Source organism: Pteropus vampyrus, unplaced genomic scaffold (genome assembly GCF_000151845.1).
Source record: "Pteropus vampyrus isolate Shadow unplaced genomic scaffold, Pvam_2.0 Scaffold55, whole genome shotgun sequence".
NCBI lineage: Eukaryota > Metazoa > Chordata > Mammalia > Chiroptera > Pteropodidae > Pteropus > Pteropus vampyrus.
Genome location: NW_011888836.1, coordinates 6,749,000 through 6,764,223, shown reverse-complemented (window position 1 = coordinate 6,764,223; position 15,224 = coordinate 6,749,000). Strand labels below are relative to the sequence as shown.

Sequence of the window (15,224 nt, the reverse complement as noted above, 5' to 3'; positions counted from 1 at the left end):
AGTCGTATCTAAGAAACCATTGCCTTACCCAGAGGTCCCCAATCTTTTTGGCACCAGGGACCAGTGCTCCCATGAGAATCTAATGCCTGATGATCTCAGGTGGAGCTGAGGCAGTGAAGCTAACGCTGGGGAGTGGCTTCAAATACAGACGAAGCTTCGCTCACCCACCGCTCACCTCCTGCTCTGCAACCCAGTTCCTAACAGGCCACAGACCAGTACAGTCTGCGGCCTGGGAGTTGGAGACCCATAGCCTAACTCAAGGTCATGAAGATTTACTCCTGTGTTTTCTTCCAAGAGTTTTAGCTCTTACAGTTAGGTCTGTGATCTGTTTTGAGTGAATTTTTATATATGTGTGAGGTAGGGGTCCAGTTCCATTCTTTTATATACGGATACCCAGTCATCCCAACACCATTTGTAGAAAAAACTATTCTTTCCCCATCGAATTGGCAGCTCACCTTCTCTATGCCTTCAGAATATCAAGATCAATTGAACTTTGGGAAGTGTTCCCTCTATAATCCTTTTGTTCATTGCTGTCCCATTACTGACTTGCTGTCATTCAATACCATTTTAAATTTCACTTCTTCAGAGAGGCTCTTTTTGAGCATCTAATCTTAACCTGACACAGCAGTCACACATTATTACTACCCGATTATAAATCTCTTCTTAGCATTTAACACCATCTATCATTTTCAGTTTATGTCCTTCACCTCTATATTCTCTGTTCCTAAACAGTGCCAGACACCTAGTCACCATTTAAATGTGTGGTGAATGAAGGCTCTATCTCTTTGTGAAATGAAGTGTGCCCCTCACAAGTGATTTCTTTTGCTGGAATTTACAGAAGACGTAAGAACAGTGTTTCATTTCTCAGAAATTCTTTTGTCCTTTCTGGTTATCTCCAGCTTCCACTCTCTTCAATTTTTTAAAAACATTTTAAATAACTTTTTTAATGTACGACATCTCTAAATTGACAAGACATCAGCCACCTTTTTTCCTTTAATTAACTAGTTGAAAGACTGACAGCATATTGCTAACGGTAGCTTTAAACTATATCTTTTAATATACTATACTTTTAAATTGATTTTTTAAGTTACAACAGTAACACAATCTTATTTCAGAAAATTGGAAAGTGAAGTAAAAAACTTCATTATTCATAATCAATCTTTCTACCCTAGGTTGGCATTTTGGAATATTTTCTTTTTCTTTTTTACTTTTTTACTTTTTCTTTTTCTTTTCTTTTTTTTTAACATGTGTAGATACTTGAGATTCACTAGGATATATCCCAAGACCTTCAAAACGCCATTTTAGCATGTAATTTACCATTAAACGTACTGAAGTATGACTGAAATTTTTAAACTTAATGAGAGTTATAGCATGTGCTATATTGAGTAATAAATAGAGAATAGACGGGTTTTTTTTTTAAGTAGTCAGTGCTGAATGGTTAGCCAGGTTTGTTTACTAACTTCTTGATCTAGCATACTAGCCTTTCCTAAAAAACCTTTTGTTTTGAAGTAACTTTAGACTTGAAGACGAGTTGCAAAGATAGTATAGAGAATACCTAAATAATCTTCACCTAATGTTAACCTCTTACATAACCATGGTACTGTTATTCATACCAAGAAATCAACATTGGTACAGCACTGTTAACTACAGAGTTTATTTGGATTTTACCAATTTTATCACTATTTTTTTTCTATTTAAGGATCTAATCCAGGATCCCATATTGCATTTAGTTGTCATGTTACTTTAGTCTCCCCAGTCAGTCAGAGTTCTTGAGTCTTTGCTTTTTTTTTTCATGACCTTGATACTTTTGAAGAGCATTGGCCAGGTAGTTTATAGAATGTTCTTCGATTTAGATTTGTCTGATGATTTTTCATAATTGGATTAAAGTTATGGATTTTGGGGAAGAAGACAGAAATGATCTGTTTTTCTTAGTGCATCATTTCAACGTGATATTGATTTGTTTTATTACTGGTGATGTTATCCTTGATCACCGTATTTCTCTGCTGCAAAGTACTGTTTTTCCCTTTGTAATTAAATATTTGGAGGGAGATACTTTGAGGCTATGCAAATACTCTTTTTCTTCTTAGACCTTTGCCCACTGATTTCAGTAGTACATGTTCATCAGTGGGTCTTGCCTACAGTGATTGTTATTAGATTGTCCTCGTGTTGATTTTCTGTTTCTTTCATTCCTTTTACATTATTAATTGATATTCTTCTATAAGAAAGAGTGTTCTCTTTATTTACTTATTAATTTGATTATTTATTTCAGTATGAACTCATGGATATTTATTTTATCTTCTGGGTTATAATCCCATAGTATCATTTACTTTGTTACTCAAGTTCTTCTAGTTTTGCCCATTGGAAATTCTTTTAGGTTTTCCTGATACAAGAAGACAATCAGGTTCATCTTGTATTTTTCCTGCCCGGACCTGGAATCACCTATTTCTCCAAGGAGCCTGATTTCTTTTATTTAAGAATGATATTTAGAAGCCAGAATCTGCTAATATGCTAATTGCTACTAGAGTATCACTACTTCTGGGCCCTCTCAGTGGACAGTACTAGGACAGATTTGTATGTATACAACTTGGGTATACATATACATATGTATTTATTTCTGTATATCTGAAAGGGGTTCTTGGACACAATTCCAACATGGTGGGGGTGGGGGAGTGAGGATGGCTTCCCCACACCAACAAGCAATTGAATTCAACTCAATTCTGATACTCTCTGTGTACCCAGAGAGAGCATCAGATCCCACAGGTAAAGATCTCAGGCCCACAAGACTGTCTTACACTTCAAAGCCAGTCAGTCACAAGCCCAGGTTTTTACCTATTTCTGACCAACTGGCTATGAATCAGAGTTTCCCACACACCCCTCCTTTTGGGTTCAGTTAATTTCCTAGAATAGCTCACAGAATTTAGGAAACCCTGTTTACTTACTAGATTACTGATTTATTATAGAAGGTATTAAAGGGTACAAATCAATGGCCAGATGAAAAGGACAAAGGAGCTTCTGTCTCATGATGGCACATGGAAGCCTTCTGTTTCCCCAACTTGGAAGCTCTTTGATAAAGATAGCAATGACCTGTCCCTTTGGGTTTTTATGGAGGCTTCATTACATAATAATGATTGACTAAGTCATTAGCCATTGGCGATTGATTCAATGTCAAGCCCATCTCCCCTCCCCAGAAATCAAGGGATAGGACTGAAAGTTCTAATATTCTAACCACCTGGTTGCCTATACTGTCAAACACCCCCTTCTCCTTAGGTCGGGTCCAAAAATCACCCCTTTAATGTAATAAGAGATACTATTTTTGCCTTCATCACTTAGGGGGTTGGGAGCTGTGAGCCAGGAACTGTGGATGAAGCCCAAATATATCTGAGAAATATATTTCAGTCAGCTGAATGACAAAATATATATATTTCTTATAAATTGCAATATCACTTTCTGTTTTTAAATAACCAGTAGCAAAAACCATGAGATTATACTAATACTTCTGAGTTTATCTTGCACCAGTATACCTGCTTATTTAGTTTCTTTCTCTGACAGTTAGAAACCTAGCTCTTATAACTACAATGTTTTTATCATAAATATTGTTATACACTCTCACTTTTTGATTAATAGTTTTTATCTGATTCAGCAAAATTATAAATTACTACATATTACATCTTATATAAAATTGTTCTTAAATATTCATGAATAACAAGGATCAACTATATTTGTTATAATGTATGTAGAATTCTGTGTACTCTAAAGGCACCTTTAAGAAATGAATCTTAGGAAGGAATTGAAAATCAAAGTGTCATTATTTCTGACTTGATCTTTTCCTTAACTATGGGTTTATTTTGTACGTTTTGGTTGTATGAGAAAGTTATATTCTTAAACAAGTTTAGGCATTTGGTGGATTTGCTTTGAAATCTTTTTTTTTTTAAATAGGTCTTAACTTGCAGAGTCAGTTTAATCTGGAAAATGTCACTGTTTTCAATACCAATGAGCAGGAAAGCACCTTGGGTCAGAAGGTGAGGCTGATAAGAACTCTAACAGAACATGTTTATAAGTTTGTTATTGAGATAACTGATATGAATGGGTCTTCTAAGTCATCAAAAATTTTTAAGCCTTTATTTCCAATTTATAGAAATAATATGTATTTTGTGATAAAAATGCAAACAAAATAGAAATATTTAAAATACAAAGTACAGCTACCCCATAATCCAAGGCTCTAAAGATAACTACTCTTAACATTCTCTGTCTGTCGTTACAGGGCTTTTTGTGTATACGTAGTTTTATTCTGAAAACGAGATCTTATAGTATATACTATTCTGAAATTCACTTTCTTTTAGGATAAAATGATTGCATTTTTGCATCAGTAAGTTTAGGTCTGTTTCAGGTTTATTGCTCATGATAAATCTTTGGATATATTATAATCCCCTGTCAGTGGGCATTTAGATAATCTCTAATAGTGAAAAATTAATAACATTATAGTGAATATTATTACGTATATCATTGCTATATTGTGCAGATGTCTCCTTAGGACAAATTTTGCTATGTCAAAATATATGCATATATCCAATTTTGATAGCTATTGCCTAGTAACTTCTCAAAAAGGTTGTACCCATTACTACAACCATTGGCACATAGAGAATGCCTGCCCCTTTTACCACAGGCTCACACTAACCCTGGGGATTATCCATTTTTAAAAGTCTTTGCTTAATTGATATGTACTTGAAAATTAAGTCATCTTTGCTTTAACTTTCATTGGTTATTAAGGAAGCTGAGGACTTTAGTGTATGTTTATTAGAATTTATTTTTCTTCTGTGCTAATTTGAAGCAATGAGGAAGAGAATTGCCTGCTCCTGCCATTTGCCCAATTTACTATTGTAATGTCTTTTTCTTACTGATATATAGAAACTCATTATATAGAATATTATTAATTCATTGCCTACCATATGTTGATATATTTTTTTCAGTTTATACTTTTTCTTGTTACTTATTTAAAATTTAAATTTGGATATGATATTAACATTTGTTGGACTTTTGTTTTATTGTTTCTGGTTTTATGTCATGCTTAAGGCTTTTTCTCCACAAGATTATATCACCTCCTTTGTTTGCTTCTGGTGCATTTATGATTTTTATTTTTTCTTTTAACTTTTTAACCCAGCAGAAATATTGAGTTTGGAATAAATTTAGTTATTTTTTCTGAACAGTAAGCTAATTATCGCAGAACCATTTGTTAAATAATCTGTTATTTGCCCACTGATTTTTAAAAGGACATCTGCTATAATCGACTTTCTTTTTAAAGATTATTTATGCTATAATCAGAAAGTCCAGAGTTGGCAAAGTTCTGAACATTCAGCACCTACTCTCCATGTAGGAGCAAGTTATAAAATTTCTAAATTATTAATTAGATATAATTAATATCTCACTGTAGATTAATCAGACTATGCAATTTATTCCTTAAAGTGTAATCATTAGCAGTTTGGAAATAATGTTGACTTTGCTTAAGATTTTTCAAAATCTTGTCCTTAACCCTTATGTATCTTTTAAGTACTTCTTGGACTATTAAACGTGAACTTATTTTAAATTTTTCAATATAGAGCTGGACATTCAGCGTATCCTAATGTGTTCCAAGATAACAAGTGTTCTATGTGGGGGTCGGGGTGGGTTTCCATGGTCAAATTAAAGTTAGGAATAAAAACTAATTAAATTCACTTTAAGAGTTATTTACTATAGTTTTTAAAGTCCTTAATATGCTAATGATCTTTCTCAGTTCTCTAAAAGGTCATTGTATATATTTCAATAATATATTTTGCCATAGACCCTTTATTCCAGAAATAATCTACTGACTATGTTTGGAGAAATACATTTAAAACTTTTGACTTTGTCTTCATGACTATTTTATAGCATTGTCATACTGCTGTTGAGTCTCCCCATCATATAGAATTTTGATTGCCTTAAAGATTAACTATAGGTCCAAATGGTTACTGTGATTAGATTTCTCTGCTAATGCTTGTCTAGCAGTGTGTGAGTGATATTATTGCAGCATTTACCTTCTGCCTGACAATTGTTTCACAACAGGCTGTACATTTTTTTTAAATTTAGCACACTGAAGACAGAGAAGAAGGGATGGATGTAGAAGAAGGTGAGATGGGAGATGATGAAGCTCCAACAACTTGGTGAGTTTTAGGAAGTTCAGAGTTTCTTGATGTACAAAGATACTACCGTAATGACTTACTGAGTCGTAGAGTGAGAATGTAGACAAAGAGAAAGGGAAACATGTTTATGGATTTCTTTTATTTAAAATTTTCATGTATATTACTTAAAATTATAAATCCTAAGTTACTAATGGGTTGTATCAGTTGGTTTCTAAATTGCTTGCGGACAATTCATTGTTTACACGGCCTATTTTATATATATTCATAATATTTGAAAGGCCAACCATAAGCAACCTAGGCACTCCTTCCCTTCTCTCTTCCATTTAGCTTTGTGAACTCAATGCCTGTTGGTACTGAGCTGACTATTTAATAAAGTAGGAGAGATAAGAAACTTCTCTCTTCTCCCCTCCTATCCCCTATCACTGTTTCTTATCCTCTATAACCCTGTACTTTCTTTCCTAATAATTTCTTTCTAATGCTAGTTATAAGCAATGAGGAAGAAAAAAGTGAAAGTATGAAGGAACACTTTTGTTAGCATTCTTCCAGGTGTCTGAGGTGACAAAATTATCATCATCAGTTGCAATTGAAGGAATTCCAGAAGATCAGGAGGTTTGTATATCTGCATAGGGAGACATATTCCTGCCATCCCAGATTTCTGATTCAAACACATATCCTCAAAGAAACTTTGACAGTACTGTGGCTCCAGACTTAATTCTAATATTTCCTAGTCATATAACCTTGAGCAAACTATTTAACCTTCCTGCAACTCAGTTTCAGAGTCTTTAAAATATAGTAATGCCACCTACCTGCTTCAGTTAGTGAGAGGATTAAATAAGATGCTAATCAGAAGTGGTCTATTAAGGAACTTGATAGTTATCCTTATTAAGACTGTAGTTGTTAATACTATATAGCATGATAAATGTAAAGCACTGAGAACAGTGTCCAGTAGCTATTACCTATAGTTTTTTTGTTTTTAGACACCTATTTGTATGCATTATGGTTAGAGTAAGCTTTCAGAGTCTGGCCTGGGTAACATAAGGGCATTGGGCCAAGGTATTAGTCTCCAACATAACAGATCACCTGAGATGTAAACAAAGCCCTAAAGACAAACTCTGACCAAGGCAGTTAATTCTAGTTAGACTGCCTAAGCCTGTGTAGACAATTCAGCTCCATTGATTATGTTCATCAACTAGTCTCTGCTGCAGGAAAATCACTTGAACAGGACTCAGTACTCAGCTACCTCTCAGTCTGTCACAATTGCTATTTTTGAATGGAAGAAGAAATTGTATGAGCAATTACTTTGTGACCAGCTATATCACCAGAGTACCTTAGGCACTGCAGTTAATAAAGAACACATTATTCATTTATCTATAATGCGAAGTCCATTTCAAATTTGGCTGAAATACACCAATAAAAATTTTCGTATTAAAAAAACTTCATTGTGTAAAATTCTATAAAATTATCAGTTTAACATTTAAAAAATACAGTAGTCCCTGCTTATCCATGGGGAATATGTTCTACTACCCCCAGTGGATGCCGGAAACTGCAGATAGTACCGAACCCTACATATACTGTTTTTACCTACACATACATAACTATGATAAAATTTAATTTATAAATTAGTACAGTAAAGTTAACAATAATAATGAAATAGAACAGTTATTACTGTACAGTAATAAAAGTTATGTAAACCTGACTCCTGTCTTTCAAAATACCTTACTGTACTCTTCTCACCTTTGTGATGATGTGAAATTATACTACTCATACATGATGAGATGAAGCAAGGTGATTAACATAGGCATTGTGACGTAGCATTAGGCTACTATTAACCTTCTGACGATAAGGATTACTTGAACACAAGCACTGCTGTTCCCCAACAGTCAATCTGATAACCAAGACGACTACTACGTGACTAATGAGCGGGTAGCGGATACAGTGTAGATGCACTAGATAAGGGACGGTTCACATCCTGGGCACGTCAGCACTCAATGGCGTGAGATTTCATCACACTACTCAGAACATTTTTTAACTTATGAATTGTTTCTGGAATTTTCTATTTAATATTTTCAGTCCATTGTTGATTGCAGATAACTGAAACCCTGGAAAGCAAAACCACTTTTTCAGTCCATTGTTGATTGCAGATAACTGAAACCCTGGAAAGCAAAACCAATAAGCGGAGACTACATATGTTTTTTTATAGAGGATCTTGGTTAAAATGGTTACAGAACATTCTATTTTAGATAATAACTCTCTAATTTGTTATTGTTTGCATATATAATCAGTAGTTATGTTTGCTTTGTGTGGATAAATATAAAATCCAAAAGTATCTATGAAATGATCACGGTGGAAGGCAAATTGCAGTGGTTGAAACATGAAAGGAAGGTAAAGAAGTGGTGAACATTGAATGCAGACAACTCTTTTGAGAAGTTTGGCCATGAAGGGAAAGAGAGAAATAGAACTATCAAGGGGGAGGATTTTTTAAAAATATATTAGTCCTCAACTATAAAAGTTTCCTAGCAGTAATGTATTTATTCTGTGAGGCACCTCAGACACATACCAGGCCAACTAAAGATAAAAAGAGAAAGATCAGAAGCTGTTACAGGTAGAAAATGATAATTAGCAACTTAGAATAGATTGTTGTTCGTATCAAACATTAAATTAGATGTGAGCTTCCTGACAATGGAGACAAAAAAGGACATACAATGGTTACGTAATTCTCATTCTTTGATTAGAGGTAACTTTCCAGTTTTCTTAAAAGAAACTTTGCTGGTACTTGAAGAGATATTCTTATATGTGATAACTAATTATGTGTGTGTGTGTGTGTGTGTGTGATGTTTGTGTATGCATATAAATGTATACGTATATATACATTCTCTAAAAGCAGTTTTGTTTCAAAAACATACTTTTATTAAGTGTATGGAACTATACAAATATTGGTTATTGTATTATTTCATGAGTATAAATAATTTATATGTGGCTATTTCTTTTTCCATTTTACTTTGGCATTTTGGGAAATGTTGTTTCTGCAGCTTTTTTTTCTTTAATTTGATACAGAGAAAACTCAGACCTATAATTTATTATCGTAGATCACTGAAGTTGCTTTAATTATAGAAATAGGTTAATGTTTAGATAATTGTTTTCCTGTTTTCAGGGTTGTTTGTTACTAGGGAAGAGTTTAGAAAGAGCGAAAGTTAACATGCTCATTGCTGGTTCTTAAAACTTGTGTTGGGAGCTAGATTTTTGTCAGTTAAAAGTTTCCATTCTTCATTACTGAATGCTTGAGATACTAGCAGTTACTCTAGCAAAGTTAACATTCTTTTTATCAAAATAAGCCAAGCTTGCTAAATTATTTACTTGACTTTACATATAATCTAAAGCCATTTTAATCTGGGTGAGTACATAAGCATAGTTTCAAACGTCTTTTGTAAAATAAAATGTGCGAACTTTGGAACTGCTATTTTCTTGCAGACCTAGGGCTTTTTCAGTTATATCTAAGTTCACAGCTTTGTTCCAGGCAGTTATCAGAAGTGTGAATGTAAGATAAGTGATATTTTACTATGTGTTTAGATGTGTGTATGTTTTTCTTGAGTCGATATGCCATTTGATATAAATTTAAATAAAATTATTCTTTCAATGGATTTTTCATGATAATGACTTGTAGTCTGTCCTCTGAACCATATGAATTAAATTCCTGTGGCAAGATTGTTTATCAAATGTGCCTCCATATGTTTTACTAAAACTCTTTTCCCTTTGTTCTTAGATTAGTGATATATATTTTCAGACTTCTTGTAGAAGACTGAATTTTACACTAGAAAATCATTTTATACTTTTTTACTCTACCTTTTTAATTTTATATACAATGAAACAAAGAGATTTTTCAGTCTTTTAAATATTAGTTCTCCCTCCAAAAAAAACAAAAATCAAAATATGTAGTAAAAATTATACTCCCTTTATTTTACTATATTCTTTTAAAAGCATTATAGTACTGTCCCTGATAATCCCTCATCATCAAAAAAGTAATTTTCAGCATGTCCATCCCAAAGATTAAGAGAAATTAACTTACTTCCTATTATTGGCAGGACTCTTAAGATAATGGTACTGCGTAGATCACTAAATCTATCTCCTGTTTCTCATATAAAATTAGTCTTACTTGGAATATCTGTATGGGTATGAAGCTAACTTTATACCATAGGTTTGACTTATTAAGGTTTATTTAGAAAGAACAAATATGGTGTTACACAATTTTGTTTACAGACAAAATTAATTTTATAGTGGTGATGTTGAAAATTGTGGATATTTGAGGATATGAAATATTCAATATCTCAAGCATTTTTGACATGTAGGTAATACTAAAAGACTTCATTGGCTGTTTTGAATGATGTAGAAGAACAGTCTCATGGATTAAAAAAGTCAAATGTTTTAACATTAAAAATTAAAACATTTTTTATTGATTACTTGTAAATATGAAACTTAAAAGAATTTATATTGATGCTAGATTTGTAACATAGCCAAATCAGAAGTTGAATTAGTAATACTATAATAAAGACACTAAAGAAAGGGCTTATTTTTGTAATACTAAGTTGATATATACCTAATATGTTTGTCCCATACTAGGACTTCTTAACTTAGTGTGTCGCTTAGAATATAATGCCTATTGCTTTTAACATTGATTCGAATTAACATTATTTAAACAACATAGAAGTTGATTTCTTTCTCATCTAAAAGTCTGGAGACAGGCAATTCAGGGAAATTGTCTAGGGACCCATGTTCCTTTTAATTTTTTGTTCCACCATCTTTGGTGTTTTTTCTTTTTCCTGTAGTCCAGGATGGCTCATCATCACATCTACATTCTAGCCAGCAGAAAGGGAAACAGGAAAATGGTAAACTGTGGCCCAAATAGGTCACATGTGACTTCCATTCTCAACAGGCCAGAATTTAATCACATGACCATGCTAGCTCAAGAAAGGTTGGGAAACATAGTCTTTAATTCTGAATAATCATGTATCCAGCCAAAATTTAGGGGTTCCATCACTATAGATAAACAGGGCTAGGGTCTATTTATTAATTTCCCCTTCATTATTTATTAAAGTTTATATAAATATTTATGGATATGTACTTTCGTAGGGTAAAAGGCCATAGCTTTCATCAACTTCTTAAAAGGGTTTGTGACCCAAGAAAAGTTAAAAAGCACTTAGATATTTCTAGAATAACTTAAATGATTTATTTAATATACCATTTCTTTTACTAGCTCCATTCCAATAGATTACAACCTGTATCGAAAATTCTGGTCACTTCAGGATTATTTCAGGAACCCTGTGCAATGCTATGAGAAGATTTCATGGAAAACTTTTCTCAAGGTAAATTGCCAATCTCAGACTACCAAAAGCCCGATATTTTAGAGCTAATGGCAGAGCCAAAATTTAAATCTTGTCCAGTATTCTTTTCACCATCTAATTCTACCTCTTATGTTTTTATTCCTATTTCATAATGTACAGAAGCTAAATTGTAAGTTAATATTTAAACAACTGATATTTTGAAGTACTTTATAAATGACAAGGTTTTAAAAGTTAACATAATGGTTTTTTTTTTGACATAATGAGTATTTTCAGTGTGAATTGATGAATTTTTATGGAATACATTCTATCTTTACTTTGCACAAAATTATTTTAGCTTTCCTGTTAGAACAGGAGTCTGCAAACTATGGCAATGGACCAGATCCAATAAACTTACTGTTTTTGTAAACAAAGTTGTATTGGCACACAATCACACCCATTCATTTACATATTATCTGTGGTTGTTTCTGTGCTAAAATAGCAGACTTGAATACTTAGACTGAGACCCTATGAACTATATAACCTAAAACACTTTCTGTCCCTTTACAGAAAAAAGTTTGCTAAGTCCTTTTTTATAAGACTTCTCTATATTTCTTTTTCGTGGCTAAAGATCAGTTATCCTTTCTTGTTGTAATCAAAATTGAGGTTAATAGATAGCTCTTAAAAGTAGGATAGTGTATGTTTTGTGTTATTTTTAACAGTTTTTATTTTATATGCAATATCTTTTTTTGGACACCATCCAAATCCAGATTAAGTGGTGAGTGAGAAATCATCTGGAATTGTCCCTCAACTGGATAAGATTTGACATCATTTTATTTGGTCATAGTCTTTAGCACAAGAAATGTTTAACCATTTCCAGAGCTGTCTAAACATCTATTTTCACTTGTAAATTTCTGTATAGTCACAAAGATCTCTTTTCTCTGTTTGCCCCTTACACAGACTGCATAAGAAATCATATTTCTTTGGGAGTAGAGAGTTTATTCCTATTTCTACGATACCACAAAATCTCATACAAAATAGTCGTGCCCTCATTTTGCTATCATAAATTTCTTGTTTAATGTGCCTTGCAATATGCATCTATTGTTAACTGGGAATAAATTTGAGGCATTTGGATACGGAAGAGCACTAAACAAATTATTGGGCAACAATGCCAAATAAAACTAATTGATATTTTTGCTTCACAGTATTCTGAAGAAGTTCTAGCTGTTTTTAAGAGTTATAAATTAGATGATACTCAGGCCTCAAGGAAAAAGATGGAGGAATTGAAAACAGGAGGGGAGCATGTATATTTTGCAAAATTTCTAACAAGTGAAAAGGTATAAATCTTTCTTTTTCATGAATCATAATAAAAAATGGTCTTTTTTTTTGTTTAATTGATATACTTTATAAGTTAAGTCTAAAAGAAATGTTTCTTACTTTACTTTTGGTTAAAGCTGATAAATGTTAGTTTGAGGGTCCTTATTTCTTCCTTGCACAAAAAAGACTGATTTGATTTTAAAGGTGAAAGAGGTTGTTCTGCATTAAGTCTGTCTTATTTTAAAGTAAATAAAGTTTAATTACTTTCAAGTATATATGTTTTGAACCTCAAGTTAGTATATAATTTGAATTTATAAAAATATTTTGTAGTTAGTTTGCCATTTAGGTACAAATAAGGGTTTTAGTAATTCCCTATCAGTTTTATTTATACAGTTAAATAAGTAAACTTTTCTAATAGAATGCCAAGAGATTTTGTAAGTTTGATCAACATGGCACATTGAGTTTATGTTTCAATTCACTCCCTTTGCTCCAAACACATAGCCATGACAGGCAAAATATAAAAAGAAAAACCAAAAAGACAAAGCTGGGTTTCCAGAAACAAGATAATGCCACAGGACCAGAAATGCCGAATAGCAAAACTGAAGCCTCAGGCCTGCTGAACTCTTATCTTAAGCAGGTGGTGGCACCTAGGAGTTTAACTACAAGTGACAGAGACCCAGATGTGTTTTGTGTTGGGCCAGGGCCAGAGGCAGATTCACTACTTGAAGCCAGAGACTGGCGTAGAACTTTACCCACTTTTGAAAAGAAGCTAAGAAAAATATTACCAATCTTCTGCCAAGGGCTATGGTTTCATAGGAAGTTGTGGTTCTAGGAATAACAAAGACACATCTTTGTGTCCATCTGCTTGTTCTGTGACCAGTTACATGATATCCCTAATATACTCAACTCATGAAACAGCTGCTCCAAAAAAGTCATCATAAAACTTTTTCCACACTTGGTCCAGGGGCCCTGGTGGAAGCAAATGCAGAATTTCTAGATAGGAAAGATTATACACAGAGAGAAAGGAGGGGAAGTAAATATCCCAAAACAAAAGCCCCTCATTCAAAACTCTGATAAATTAGAATTCCATAATCCCTAAAGAAATCCAATGCTATGATCATCAGTAAGATCAACTGTTGGGATATACATGTATTTATTCCAGATACACACCCTGACCAAGACTTTAAAATATATATGTTTTGGATAATCAGATAATTGACAATAGAACATCCATTGCAAATAAGAAATTGTGAAACTGAAACATTTCTGTAGAAATGAAATAGGAGAGTTGAATATGACAACTAATTGGGAGTCTCAGAAATTAAAAATATGGTCATTGGTTTACCAAAGCACAGCATACAGAATTAAACTATAGATTGGACATGATATGAATGGATGATAGTGATGAGATATTCACCCAGAACATAGCACTGACAGATTTCTTTGGTTAATGTGAAAGAGCAGTTAAGAGCCATGGAGGATAGATTGAGAAATTCCAGCATATATCTAATAGGATTGCCAAAGAATGAAATGGAATGGTGGAGAAAAACTCTTTTGAAAAGGATTGAAGGAAGTACCAAGTTCTGAGATTAAAAATGTGCTACAGCTACCAAGCAGGATAAAGAAATATAAATCCATACTTTGATTGCATCATGCTGTAACTGCAAGGATAAAGGGAAAACCTTAAAAGCCACCAAAGGGGGAAAAAGACATATACTGAGAAGGAACCATTCTTTGATTGTTAGCAGACTTCTAACAGATATCAGCAATAGATTCCAAAAGCCAGTAGGGGAGTATTTAACTGCTGAGGAAAAAAATAACTATCTAGAATTTCATACATAGCTAAATGCACTCAAGTCTATGGATGAAATAACATTTTCATTCAAAGACCAAGGAAACATAACACTCTAAGACCCTCATTTTGAAAAACTACTGAAAGACCTCTGTTTACTTTGTGAAAAGGCCATCTCACTTAAATATATGCCAGTCCAATGGTTCTTCTCAACTTTTCTTCTGGCTGTAGATTTGCTAAAAAAAAAAAAAAAAAAAATGAAAAGGCCATCTCACTTAAATATATGCCAGTCCAATGGTTCTTCTCAACTTTTCTTCTGGCTGTAGATTTGCTAAAAAAAAAAAAAAACAAATGCTTGGATTTTTCAGAGATACGGGTACCTTATTCCTTGCCGGTGAAAACTGGCTAAAGTAAAATCTAAAGCTGTATGATTATTTGGAGCATAATTCCTTAGCCTATCATTTCAGTGGTGAGGAGGTTTAGAAAAGCACTCTTGTCATTATAAGGTTAGGTCTTTCATCATTCTAACAGAGCATATAACCCCAGGAATGTTATTGCCTAGCATTGTGCTTTGCTTACATGAATGTGGTTAAACTTTTCCTTAGGAGAGTCAGGAGATGAGGCAAAGATGATACAACTTTTGTAGTTAGA

General features: G+C 33.2%; 1 protein-coding gene across 2 annotated transcripts in view; it reads left to right on the top strand.

Moving 5' to 3' along the window:
* Window positions 1-15,224, top strand: part of THOC1 (THO complex 1) — a 45,074-nt gene that overhangs the window by 13,128 nt on the left and 16,722 nt on the right. For both annotated transcript variants that reach the window (XM_011360465.2, XM_023530833.1), the window contains exons 8-11: window positions 3,937-4,019; window positions 6,100-6,173; window positions 11,401-11,509; window positions 12,670-12,801. In XM_011360465.2, coding sequence (XP_011358767.1) covers window positions 3,937-4,019; window positions 6,100-6,173; window positions 11,401-11,509; window positions 12,670-12,801 — 398 coding nt within the window. The remainder of the gene's footprint in view (window positions 1-3,936; window positions 4,020-6,099; window positions 6,174-11,400; window positions 11,510-12,669; window positions 12,802-15,224) is intronic.